The 14,106-nt window shown below is 45.1% G+C and overlaps 1 protein-coding gene across 1 annotated transcript in view; it reads left to right on the top strand.

Annotated features, from left to right (window-relative positions):
- The window catches only part of LOC309559466 (cytochrome P450 2G1-like), a 76,506-nt gene that overhangs the window by 15,651 nt on the left and 46,749 nt on the right, over positions 1 to 14,106 (top strand). Inside the window, exon 2 of the mRNA XM_082262738.1 lies at positions 9,643 to 9,805. Within this exon, the coding sequence (XP_082118864.1) occupies positions 9,643 to 9,805 (163 nt within the window). The remainder of the gene's footprint in view (positions 1 to 9,642; positions 9,806 to 14,106) is intronic.

The following is a 14,106-nucleotide window of genomic DNA, read 5'->3' as shown; positions in this document are numbered from 1 at the left end:
TTTTAGGGGTACAAACAATAGTAATTGGGGCCTAGTGTGGTGGTGTACGTGTGAGATACATACACTTTCTTTTTGATCATATTTTCTATTCCGCTATTCAATTAAAACCTTTGGGGATCAATTAAATTGTGTGATAGTCTGTGTCGGTACGTGTGAGATCCACCTTTCCAAGTTTTTGGGGTTCATCTCATACTTCTGAAGATTTGAGGGTGCTGCCTGTTCCATACTCCTCCTCCTACTGCTCAACCATCCTTTTAGGGGTACAAACAATAGTAATTGGGGCCTAGTGTGGTGGTGTACGTGCGAGATACATACACTTTTTTTGATCATATTTCCTATTCCGCTATTCAATAAAAACCTTTGAGGATCAATTGAATTGCGGGATAGTCTGTGTCGGTACGTGTGAGATCCACCTTTCCAAGTTTTTGAGGTTCATCTCATACTTCTGAAGATTTGAGGGTGCTGTCTGTTCCATACTCCTCCTACTCCTCATCCATCCTTTTAGGGGAAGAAACAATAGTAATTGGGGCCTAGTGTGGTTTTGTACGTGCGAGATACATACACTTTTTTGGATCATATTTCCTATTCCGCTATTCAATAAAAACCTTTCTAGGGCAAGATCTTAAATTACAGAAATATGAGGAGACCGTCAAATAAGGGCCGTGGCCTGGGTCGTGGTGCTGCTGGTAGAGCTCCTGTTGCAAGGAGAGGACGTGGTCGATCTGTGCCAGCTACACGCACAAGTGAAACACCTTCCTCAAGTGTGAGTAGGCGACAGAACCTGCATCAGTATTTGGTAGGGCATCATACGCCCCTAGAAGTGATGAGGCCAGAACAAGTGGAGGCGATAGTAGATTGGTTTGCTGCTGACAGTGCCTCCAGTTCCTTCACATTGTCTCCCACCCAGTCTACTGCAGAAAGGTCACAGTTGGCACCTGCAGCTGATGTCCAACCGTCTTTCACCTCACCCCCTTGCAAATCAGGCAAGCAGTCTGAGCCCCAAGCCATACAGCAGTCTCTTCTTCTTTTTGATGACTCTGTCAGCAGGGTTTCCCAGGGCCATCCACCTAGCCCTGCCCCAGAAGTGGAAGAGATTGAGTGCAGCGATGCCCAACCACTTATTTCTCAAGATGAGTACATGCAAGGATCATCGCAGCACGTCTCCGATGATGACGAAACGCAGGTGCCAACTGCTGCGGCGTTTAGCATTGTGGAGACCAACAAGGAGGGCAGGGGTGAAGACTGGGTGGAAGATGATGTGGAGGACGATGAGGTCCTCGACCCCACATGGAATGAACGTCATGCAGGTGACCTGAGTAGTTTGGAGGAAGAGGCGGTGGTCGCACAGAGCCACCAGCACAGCAGAAGAGGGAGCAGGGTGCAGAAGTGGAGCGGCCGTGCCCTAGACACTACGCCCGCTACTGCCCAACGCAGCAAGGGAACGAGCGCACCAAAGTCAGCTCAAAGGAGTTCTCTAGCGTGGAAGTTCTTTAGAAAATGTGCTGATGACAGGACACGAGTGGTTTGCACCCTGTGCAATCAGAGCTTGAAGCGAGGCATAAACCTTCTCAACCTGAGCACAACCTGCATGATCAGGCATCTAAGTGCAAAGCACGAGCTGCAGTGGAGTACACACCTTCAAAACCAAGAAACGTCTCTGGCTCATCCTGCTTCCTCTTCTGCTGCAGTCTCGGCCGCTCCAGCCACATCTGTAGTGATAACGGCACCTGCCACCCCGCAAACAGACGATCTGTCAGGAACACCACCACCTGGGTCACCAACAACCATCTCCACAATGTCCCGTGGAAGCGTTCAGCTTTCCATCTCCCAAACACTTGAGAGGAAGAGGAAGTATCCCCCTACCCACCCGCGATCCCTGGCCCTTAATGCCAGCATTTCAAAATTATTGGCCTTTGAAATGCTGTCATTCCGTCTGGTGGAGACACACAGTTTTAAAAACCTTATGTCGGTGGCTGTCCCACAGTACGTCGTGCCCAGCCGCCACTACTTTTCCAGGCAAGCCATCCCTTCCCTGCACAACCAAGTGGGAGAAAAAATCAGGTGTGCACTGCGCAACGCCATCTGTGCCAAGGTCCACCTAACTACCGATACGTGGACCAGTAAGCACGGTCAGGGGCGTTATATCTCCCTAACGGCACACTGGGTAAATGCAGTGGCGGATGGGCCTGAGGCGGATAGCAATTTGGCGCATGTCCATCCACCACCGAGGATTGCAGGGCGCTTCAGTTTGCCTCCTGTTCCTAACTCCTCCTACTCCGCTTCCTCATCCTCTACCGCCTCCTCATCCGGACAGCGTAACACCTTCACCACCAACTTCAGCACGGCCAGGGGTAAACGACAGCAGGCAGTTTTACAACTTGCCTGTTTGGGGGACAAACCACACACCGCGCAGGAGTTGTGTCAGGAGCATGGAACAGCAGACAAATGAGTGGTTGCTGCCAGCGAGCCTCAAGCCCGGCCTGGTGGTGTGCGATAACGGGCGAAATCTCATAGCAGCTCTGGGCCTAGCCGGTTTGACGCACATCCCTTGCCTGGCGCATGTGCTGAATTTGGTGGTGCAGAGGTTCCTTAAAAACTACCCCGATATGTCAGAGCTGCTGCAGAAAGTGCGGGCCGTTTGTGCGCACTTTCGGCGTTCTCACCCTGTTGCTCCTCTCCTGGCATCGCTGCAGCGTAACTTCGGCCTTCCCGCTCACCGCCTCATATGTGACGTGCCCACAAGGTGGAACTCCACCTTGCACATGCTGGAAAGACTGTGCGAGCAGCAGCAGGCCATAGTGGAGCTTCAGCTGCAGCACGCACGCGTGAGTCTCTCTGCGGAACAGCACCACTTCACCACCAATAACTGGGCCTCCATGCGAGACCTGTGTGCCTTGTTGCGCTGTTTTGAGTACTCCACCAACATGGCCAGTGGCAATGACGCCGTTCTCAGCTTAACTATCCCACTTCTATGCCTCCTTGAAAAAACAATTCGGGCGATGATGGAAGAGGATGTGGCACAGGATGAGGAGGAGGATGAAGAGGTAACATTTCCAAGGCTTTCAGGGCAGTCATTCGCAAGGGTCTCCGAGGGTGGGTTCCTGCACACACAAACGCCAGGGACACAATTGTCCAGCAGGGGCACAGTTCTGGAGGATGAGGAGGATGAGGAGGATGAGGAGGAGGAGGAGCTGGAGGAGGAGATGGAACCATGTTCACAGCAGGGTGGCACCCAGGCCAGCTCATGGCCATCACTGGTGCGTGGCTGGGGGGATACAGAGGACACGGACGATACACCTCCCACAGAGGACAGCCTTTCGTTGCCTCTGGGCAGCCTGGCACACATGAGCGATTACATGCTGCAGTGTCTCCACAACGACCGCCGAGTTGCCCACATTCTAACTTGTGCTGATTACTGGGTGGCCACGCTGCTGGATCCCCGTTACAAGGACAACGTACCGTCCTTAATTCACTCACTGGAGCGCGATCGCAAGATGCGCGAGTACAAGCGCACGCTGGTAGACGCCATGCTGCTGGCATTCCCATCTGACAGCGGGGCCGCAGTGGAAGCACAAGGCAGAGGAGGAGGAGGAGGAGGAGGAGGTCGCCAACGCAACCAGGGCACCGCCAGCACCTCAGAAGGCAGGGTTAGCATGGCCGAAATGTGGAAAAGCTTTGTCAGCACGCCACAACAAACAGCAGCACCAGCAGCTCAGATGGAACGTCTTAGCAGGAGGCAGCATTTTACCAACATGGTGGAGCAGTATGTGTGCACACGCCTACATGTAGTGAATGAGGGGTCTGCCCCCTTCAACTTCTGGGTCTCCAAATTGGGCACATGGCCTGAGCTTGCCCTTTACGCCTTGGAGGTGCTGGCGTGCCCTGCAGCCAGTGTATTATCTGAACGGGTATTTAGCACGGCTGGGGGCGTTATAACAGACAAGCGCAGCCGCCTGTCCAGAGACAATGTGGACAAGCTCACGTTCATTAAAATGAACCAGGCATAGATCCCACGGGACTTTTCCGTACCTTATGCAGAATAGCAATGGATACCGACCTTACCCACCCATTGTTCCATTTTTGCTCTTTCTCACTCTTTTGGGGTGTACCCTCATTTAAAATTTGTGAAAAGAAGCAGTGTTGGCTACCTCGTCCTCCTCCTCAGGGCCAGATTAACGTAGGGGCTATTGGAGCTGCAGCTCCAGGCCCCTACCTTTTATATAGGCCCCGGGTTGGCCATATTCACTGTTACCGCTCTTCTGTCACTTGTAAACACAGAAGTCTGGCTTCTATGCTTGCTTCCCCAGGCAGCACCCTCAGAACCTCCCCACACAGCGCGAAGGCCGGACAAGGAGGGACAGTTGCCGATGCATGGATGTGTTTATGGGCTTCAGAGACAGCATCCCATGTTGAATTAGGCATGCATGGCTGCACCCTTCCTCCTCTGGGTGCATGGCAAGGCACGGCCCTTAAGGCCCTTCAAAATCCTCAGCACCAAGCCCATGATGCTCTTAATCCGGCCCTGGTCCTCCTCCACCGCCGCTTCCACCTACACCGCCCATAGGTGTGCGCAGCCTATTGCATTAAGGTGTGCACCCCAAAGTTGAAATACACATGCATGTGTTTGCCAGCAGGGAGAGTAATGTATCGGGGCCATGTACCTGTAGGCAAAGAGAAATAGAGCAGAGCAGGTCCGAGGGAGATCTTTCCCATCTCCTCACTGGCAATGCTATGTGCCCTAGGTGATTAGGGTGTGCCCAGGCACACCCGGCACACCCTGTGCGCATGCCTATGTCACCGCCACATCCACCACCACCTCAACCTCCCTCCTACTCCATATGGGCCTCGTCCTTCAGAGATGAAGAAGAAATTTTTTTTATTTTTCTGTTTTTTTTTGTTGTTTTAAGTTATTTCCCTATCCACATTTGTTTGCAGAGCACTTGCCATGCTCTTAATTATGTTTTGCTGCCATTTGCAGCACTCTAGCCCTTTCCTTTGGTGTTTTAGAGCCATTTTAGTGCCTTAAAGTTCGGGTCCCCATTGACTTCAATGGGGTTCGGTGTCCGGGAAAAGTTCGGTAAAAGTCCGGGACACGGACCCGGGCTTTTTTTTAAAGTTCGGCCGAACCCGTCGAACACGGACATCTAGGTGTCCGCTCAACCCTACTCATCTTCTTTTTTATTTAACATAGTTTTTTTCTTTAGATTTAGCAGGAATTATGCCAGTTATGTTATATTTGTGTCTGCTAATAGTGATTTTGTTGTAATTTTAGCTAAATATATCTTTCATATTTTCTTGAGGGGGCCCTCCCAGTCTGTATGGGGCCCCGCGATTTCTAACAGCAGCCCTGCTCCTTGGCAATCTGTGGTAATCTAATACACTTATTTGTACCTTATAAACTGTGTTGGTTAACTACTTAAGAACCAAGCCTACATCTGACATTTGTTGCTTACAAGGTAAAATTAGTATTTTTTGCTAGAAAATAACTTAGAACATTAAATATATATATTTTTTAGTAAAAACTCTGGAGAATAAAATGGCGACCGTTGCAATATTTTATGTCACACGGTATTTGCGCGGCGGTCTTTCAAACCCAATTTTATTTTAAAAAATACACTTCACTAAATCTTAAAAACAACTAAACAGTAAAGTTATCCCATATTTTTAATTTTTTTGTATATTGTCAAACATAATGTTAGGGCGAGTAAATAGATACCTGATATGTTACGGTTTAAAATTGCGCACACTGGTGGAATGGCGACAGACTACGGTACTTAAAAATCTCCATAAGCAACGATTTAAACTTTTTTTTAACCGTTACCAGTTAAAAGTTACAGAGGAGGCAGAATTATTGCTCTCGCTCTGGCGATCGCGGCGGTACCTCACATGTGTGATTTGAACACTGTTTATATTTGCAGGCACAACTTACATATACGTTTTCTTTAGTGCGCAAACACGCAGGGACAGGGGCACTTTAGATTTTTATTTCTTATTTTTTTTTTTTAAACTGTCCCCTTTAAAAAAAAAAATAATAAAAATCTGATCACTTTTATTGCTGCCACAAGGAATGTAAAAATCCCTTCTGACAGTAATAGGCAGTGACAGGTACTCTTTATGGAGGGATCTGACCCCAAACCCGTCCACTGCACTTCAAAGTATTCAAAACACCAAAATCTGCATTTTTGAATACATTGGATTTTTCTAAATCTGCGCCGTTGGCAGCCGATTAAACCGGAAGTGAAGTTGCTTCCAGATTATTACATCGGAGACCCGATAAAAGCTTATTCCGGCTTTGTTTTAGAGTCCGACCAGCCAGTGGACATGCCAGCTGCTCGCTCGGGTCTCCCGGTGGGACAGAAGACCCCAGGCGGAGTGGCTGAAGGTCTCCCCGCTTCTTGTGATAATGGCAAAGCCTCGTACACACGTACCGATTGTTGGCCGTGAATTTTCGGCTGCAGCCTGATCGGCCGATTATCGGCTTGTTAGTATGATGCTACCGACTGCGACTTTTCGGCCGAACAAAATCTGGTGTGCATGCTATAAAATTTTTGTTGGCCGTCAACAGAACGGCTGATTGCTCCTCAGTCAGTACAGATTTCGGCAGACAAAAATCAGTTGAGCAAGACTGGGCATGCTCAGAGAAGAAAAAACACACGAAAAGTAGACCAGAACATGACATCACTTCTGCAGTTGGTTGTTGTTGGCCGACAAAATTCGTGTGCAGTCTAGAGCACATTTCAACCGACACAACAACACTGGACAAAAGACGGCCTCGCGGTCGGCCAACAATCGGTGCGTGTGTACGAGGCTTAAGTGGTTACTTAGCCGCATTGATTGTTATCACCTGAAAGCTGACCGTCCGCTGTAAAAAACTTTACTTGGGTGAAGCCTGCAGCTGCATGTCCACAGGCTGGTCGGACTCTAAAACAAAGCCAGAATCAGCTTTGATCAGCTGCAGGCATCACCTCGTTATAACCACTTCAACGAAGTGACTAAGGCTTCTTTCACACGGTCCGCCTTCGCAGGCGGATCCGTGTTGCTCAGCGGGGATCGATCCGCGATCCCCGCTGAGCCGGGCGGATGACAGCTCCGTCTCCGCTTGCAGAGCGGAGAGGGAGGTGTCTCAGCACCCGCTGCCCTCTATGGGGGATGGGAGGAGAGCGGACCGCTTGTCCGCTCTCATCAGATCTGCTCCGCTCCGATTACTGAATGGATGGAAAAATAGGGTTTCCATCCGTCCAGATTTCAGCACAGGATCGGATGCGGATGGCAGCGGGTGTCAGCGGAGGTGACCTCCGCTGACACCCGCTGCCCCATAGAGCTGCATAGAGGATCCGATCAGATCCGCCTAAAAAACTGACAGGCGGATCTGATCGGACCGCCCGTGTGAAAGAGCCCTTACAGGTATGTAGTTTTGTGGAAAGTGGTTAACCACTTGCCAACTGCCCGCCGCTAATATACTGCGGAAGGCTGGCTCGGCTGCCCAAATCACCGTACCTGTACAGCGATCCGAGGGAGTGCTTATGGGGGTAAGCTCCTGCACCCACTAGGCAACTGGGATGCTGATCCATGGGGCCGGCGGCCGTGAGTGCTGCTGGAAACCTGCGATTGCTCTGCGCTCAGAGAAAACAACGGTCAGCTGTTGTAAACACAGCTGACCGTTGTTCTCTCTGAAATGATCACTGAGCGCTTGTGATCCTTCTATATAGGAACACAGGTCTCTATGATCATTTCACAAGTCCCTCCCCCCACAGTTAGAAAACACTCCCCTAGGCTCACACTTAACCCTTTAATCACCCCTAGGTTAACCCCTTCCCTGCCAGTGTCATTATAATAGTAACAGTGCATATTGTAAGCACTGATTAATGTAGTAATGTCACTGGTCCCCATAAAAGTGTTAAAAATGTCAGTTAGGTGTCCGATCTGCCCGCTGCAATGTCGCAGTCCCGCTAAAATTTGCAGATTGCCGCCATTACTAGTAAAAAAATAATGAAATAAAAATGACATAAATCTTTCCCCTAGTTTGTAGACAGGATAACTTTTGCGCTTACCAATCAAAATACGCTTATTGCGATTTTGTTTACCAAAAATATGTAGCAGAATACAAATTGGCCTAAATGGATGAACAAATTAGATTTTTACATTTTTTTTTATTGAGAATGTTCGATAGCAGAAAGTAAAAAATATTGTTTTTTTTCTCCCCCAGAATTGTCGCTCTTTTTTTATTTATAGTGCAAAAAATAAAAATCACAGTGGTGATCAAATACCAGCAAAAAAAAAAAATTCTATTTGTGGCGAAAAAAAGTACATTAATTTTATTTGGGTACAGCATCGCACGACCACGCAATTGTCCGTTAAAATAACGCAGTGCCGAATAGCCGAAAATGGCCTGGTCATTAAGGGGGCAAATCCTTCCGGTCCAGAAGTGGTTATTTGTCATCATATTCTTTTACAACTACACCAGTCACTTGCTGCAAATAACTACATTAAAGTGGTTGTAAAGGTAGAAGGTTTTTTTACATTAATGCATTAGGGTAAAAAACCTTCTGTTTGTAGTCCCCCCCCCCGCCAGCCCCCCATTATGCTTACCTGAGCCCATTCTCGATCCAGCACAGTGCCCAAGAGCAGCAGCTCTCTCTGCTCTCTCCCTCCTCACAGAGCTAAATTGATAGCAGTGAGACCCACTGGTTCCTGCTGCTGTCAATCAATTCTTGTGACAAGAGCAGGGACAGAGTTGTATAAAGTACTCGGAACCCATACTTGAGTAAAAGTACAAGTGCTCGATCAAAAAGTGACTTGAGTAGAAGTGGAAGTGCTCGATCAAAAAGTGACTTGAGTAGAAGTATTAAAGTATTCAACATTTTTTGTACTTAAGTATTGCAAGTAGTTTTTTTTTTTAAATTTTGCTACTCAAGTACTGAAAGTAAAAGTACCAGTAGTTTTGAAAAAAAAATTGCTACTCAAGTACTGAAAGTAAAAGTACAAGTACTGTGTTATGTAGTTATTAAAGAAAGAAGTCAAAAGTTTGAACATGATATTGTTTTTTATTATTTCAAGTGCAGCTTTATTTATACATACAGTAGCTTTTATTTTCGTATGCGCTGATAATACACATGTTTTGAGCTTCATGAAACCTGCCATCTACTGTTCTGGCAGTGGTCATTTTTATAACAGTAACGAGTAACTATGCAGCACAAAAAAAAAATATCGGAGTAGAAGTATTGAAATCATTGAAAAAATGTAGTGAAGTAAAAGTGGAAGTAGGAGAAAAAAATTCTACTCTAGGAAAGTACAGATACCGCCTTTCAGTACTTAAGTACAGTAGTGAAGTAGTTCTACTTAGTTACTATACATCTCTGAGCAGGGACAAGCCGCTCTGTCTCTCCAAACAGGTGCAGACAACACAGCACAGAATCAAGTCTGCAGGTGTGCCACACTAGGAAGTGGATTCCTATGGTGGCATACCAAGAAGAGAAGGAGCCAGGAGCGCTGATTGGTGCCCGAGAAGAGGAGGATCGGGGCTGCTCTGTGCATAATCATTACACAGAGGAGGTAAGTATAACATTTTGGTTATTTGAAAAAAAATACTTCACAATCACTTTTAGTTTAAAACAGATTTTTTTTCTGTCTGTATAATTTCAGCTAAAAGAGAAATACGGCTCAATATATACTCTGTATTTTGGATCGCGCCCAGTAGTAATCCTCTGCAGCTACCAAATGGTGAAAGAGGTTCTTATTGACCATGGAGATGAATTCAGCAACCGCGGCCATATGCCAACAGTGGACAGATTCTTCAATGCATACGGTAACTCCTGGTTTAACTTTTATGCTTTTCTAGCAACTTCCAGTATAGCCTGCTTTTATTTTCCTCATAGAGAGAAAATGTTGATTCAAATGTTGGTTCAAATTGATGAACTACCATAACAAATGCATTATGGTCCCCTTGGATTTCCAACCTCTGTCTTCTAGCTTATGATTTTCATTGCATACATTTTATTACAAATCCTTAATATTGGGGGTTTACTATGACCCTTCCCATGCCCCATACAGGGCAAGATAAAAAGGTCCATTAAAGAGGAACTGCAGTCTGCTCACATGATTCGTAATAAAAACATCTTTGCCATTCTGAAGCTTCCTTCCAACCACTTTGCCTTTATTTTACATGTTCTGTGATTCTGTGCTTGACAAATATGCTACAGAAAACTCCCTTCACTAAAGCCCCATACACACGTACCGATTGTCGGCCGTAAATATTTGGCCGACGACCGATCCGCCGATTGTAGGCTTGTTAGTATGATGCTTCCGACAGCCGACAGCGCACTTTCGGCCGAAAAGAATCTGTCGTGTAGACATTAAAATTTTTGTTGGCCAACACCAGAACGGCCGATTGTCAGTCAGTACAGATTTCGGCCGACAGACAGCAGATTTGCAAGACTGGGCATGCTCAGAAAAGAAAAAAGACAAGGAAAGTTAACCATCACATGACATCACTTCTGCAGTCGGCTGTTGTTGGCCGACAAAATTCGTGTGCAGTCTTTTGCAGTTTTCAACAGACACAACAGCCCTGGACAAAAGACGGCCGATCGTTCGGCCGACAATCGGTACGTGTGTACGGGGCTTTAGTCTGGCTGCCTGTTCCCTTCCTGGATTTACACAAACACTATATATATATATGTGTGTGTCTGTGTAAATCCAGGAAGGGGGCAGGCAAGCAGTAGTATTAGTGTGTTTGTTTGTGTATATATATATATATATATAGTCAGGTCCATTAATATTGGGACATCAACACAATTCTAATCTTTTTGGCTCTATACACCACCACAATGGATTTGAAATGAAACAAACAAGATGTCCTTTAACTGCAGACTTTCAGCTTTAATTTGAGGGTATTTACATCAAAATCAGGTGAAATTTGTAGGAATTACAACAGTTTGTATCTGTGCCTCCCACTTTTTAAGGGACCAAAAGTAATGGGACGATTGGCTGCTCAGCTGTTCCATGGCCAGGTGTGTGTTATTCCCTCATTATCCCATTTACAAGGAGCAGATAAAAGGTCCAAAGTTCATTTCAAGTGTGCTGTTTTCATTTGGAATCTGTTGATCTGTCAACTCTCAATATGAGATCCAAAGAACTGTCACTATCGGTGAAGCAAGCCATCATTAGGCTGAAAAAAAACAAAACAAACCCATCAGAGAGATAGCAAAAACATTAGGTGTGGCCAAATCAACTGTTTGGAACATCCTTAAAAAGAAAGAATGCACCGGTGAGCTCAGCAACACCAAAAGACCCGGAAGACCACGGAAAACAACTGTGGTGGATGACCGAATAATTTTTTCCCTGATGAAGAAAACACCCTTCACAACAGTTGGCCAGATCAAGAACACTCTCCAGGAGCAGTGTTGGGGGTAACTAGTTACAAAGTAACTAATTACAGTAACTACATTACTTTTTTTGGTAACTAAGTAAAGTAACTAGTTACAATACTAATATTGGTAACTACACTACTTTACTAGACTATAGGAACGCGCTTTCCTGCGTTACCCAAGCCGTGCGATACAATCGTTATTTCGAAGAATAGAGAGGGATGAAGTTTATGACTTTTTATTGCACTTTATGTTTTATTCTGTTTTTTCAGGTTTTGTTCTCATCTTTCCCAAAGCCTGTGTTTATACAATAAACTCTATGCAGAAAGAGTGTCATGTATCTTCTTCTACACGGTCAATTAAGAAAGAGGAAAGTAAAGTAATAAGTAGTGAAGTTACTTTTCAAATGCAGTAACTAGTAAAGTAATCTCATTACAATTTACAGAAGTAACTAGTAACTAGTTACATTTTTTGAGTAACTACCCCAACACTGTCCAGGAGGTAGGTGTATGCATGTCAAAGTCAACAATCAAGAGAAGACTTCACCAGAGTGAATGCAGAGGGTTCACCACAAGATGTAAACCATTGGTGAGCCTCAAAAACAGGAAGGCCAGATTAGAGTTTGCCAAACAACATCTAAAAAAGCCTTCACAGTTCTGGAACAACATCCTATGGACAGATGAGACCAAGATGAACTTGTACCAGAGTGATGGGAAGAGAAGAGTATGGAGAAGAAAAGGAACAGTTCATGATCCAAAGCATACCACCTCATCAGTGAAGCATGGTGGTGGTAGTGTCATGGCGTGGGCATGTATGGCTGCCAATGGAACTGGTTCTCTTGTATTTATTGATGATGTGACTGCTGACAAAAGCAGCAGGATGAATTCTGAAGTGTTTCGGGCAATATAATCTGCTCATATTCAGCCAAATGCTTCAGAACTCATTGGACGGCGCTTCACAGTGCAGATGGACAATGATCCGAAGCATACTGCGAAAGCATCCAAAGAGTTTTTTAAGGGAAAGAAGTGGAGTGTTATACAATGGCCAAGTCAATCACCTGACCTGAATCCGATTGAGCATGCATTTCACTTGCTGAAGACAAAACTAAAGGGAAAATGCCCCAAGAACAAGCAGGAACTGAAGACAGTTGCAGTAGATGCCTGGCAGAGCATCACCAGGGATGAAACCCAGCGTCTGGTGATGTCTATGCATTCAAGACTTCAGGTTGTAATTGACTGCAAAGGATTTGCAACCAAGTATTAAAAAGTGAAAGTTTGATTTATGATTGTTAATCTGTCCTATTACTTTTGGTCCCTTAAAAAGTGGGAGGCCCATATACAAAGTGTTGTAATTCCTACACCGTTCACCTGATGTGGATGTAAATATGTAAATACCCTCAAATTAAAGCTGAAACTCTGCAGTTAAAGCACATTTTGTTTCATTTCAAATCCATTGTGGTGGTGTATAGAGTAGGGATGATTGAACTTTTCAAAAGTTCGGTTCGGCCAGAACATCCAAACTTCCCGAAAGTTCGGCCCGGATTTCAGAACCCCATTGAAATCAATGGGACCCGAACTTCGGTAATCAAAAAACACCATTTTGAGGCCCTAAAACCCAATAAATGCCCCCAAAAAGTGCCTAGGGTTCTGGGTCATGCCCCAGGGACTATTAATCACACAAAAAAGTTCTTAAAAATTGTCATTTTTGATAGAGAGACAATTATTGAAAAAAAAAAAAGAGATTTTTTGATTTTGACTTTGGATTTAGTATCTGGGGGGGTCTAAAAAGTGTACCTGTTCTTTGGGTTCTTTGGAGGCAGGCAAAACATCTGAACTTCTGTATAGGGGTATATATATACACACACACTGATGTGTATTTTACACTTACACATATATAGGTGTGTTAGGAGCGTAGCCATATTAGTGCAAATTATTTAATTAGCAAAAGTATAGTGTTCTGCTACTTTCACACCTATATATGTGTAGGTGTGTATATATACCCTTATACAGAAGTTCAGATGTCATGCCTGCCTCCAAAGAACCCCAAAAAAACGCCTGCAAGAACAAACCTGGGCATTTTTTTTTTGGCGCTGGCATTTTTTTGGCACTGGCATTTTTTTTGGCATTTTTTTGGGTTCTTTGGAGGCAGGCAAAACATCTGAACTTCTGTATAGGGGTATATAAAAACACACACTTATATGTATATATACCCATACACATATATAGGTGTGAAAGGAGCAGAACAGTATACTTTTGCTAATGAAATAATTTGCACTAATATGGCTCCGCTCCCAACACACCTATATATGTGTAAATGTAAAATACATATAAGTGTGTGTGTGTATATATACCCCTATACAGAAGTTCAGATGTTTTGCCTGCCTCCAAAGAACCCAAAAAAATGCCAAAAAAAATGCCAGCGCCAAAAAAAAAATGCCCAGGTTTGTTCTTGCAGGCATTTTTTTGGGTTCTTTGGAGGCAGGCAAAACATCTGAACTTCTGTATATGGGTATATATACACACACACTTATATGTATATTACACTTACACATATATAGGTGTGTTGGGAGCGTAGCCATATTAGTGCAAATTATTTCATTAGCAAAAGTATAGTGTTCTGCTCCTTTCACACCTATATATGTGTATGGGTATATATACATATAAGTGTGTGTTTTTATATACCCCTATACAGAAGTTCAGATGTTTTGCCTGCCTCCAAAGAACCCAAAAAAATGCCCCAAAAA

This window comes from Pelophylax lessonae (assembly GCF_965119305.1).
Source record: "Pelophylax lessonae genome assembly, chromosome: 7".
In the NCBI taxonomy this organism is placed as follows: Eukaryota; Metazoa; Chordata; class Amphibia; order Anura; family Ranidae; genus Pelophylax; species Pelophylax lessonae.
The sequence above is the reverse complement of the archived record's forward strand: the minus strand, read 5'-3'. Positions and strand labels throughout refer to the sequence as shown.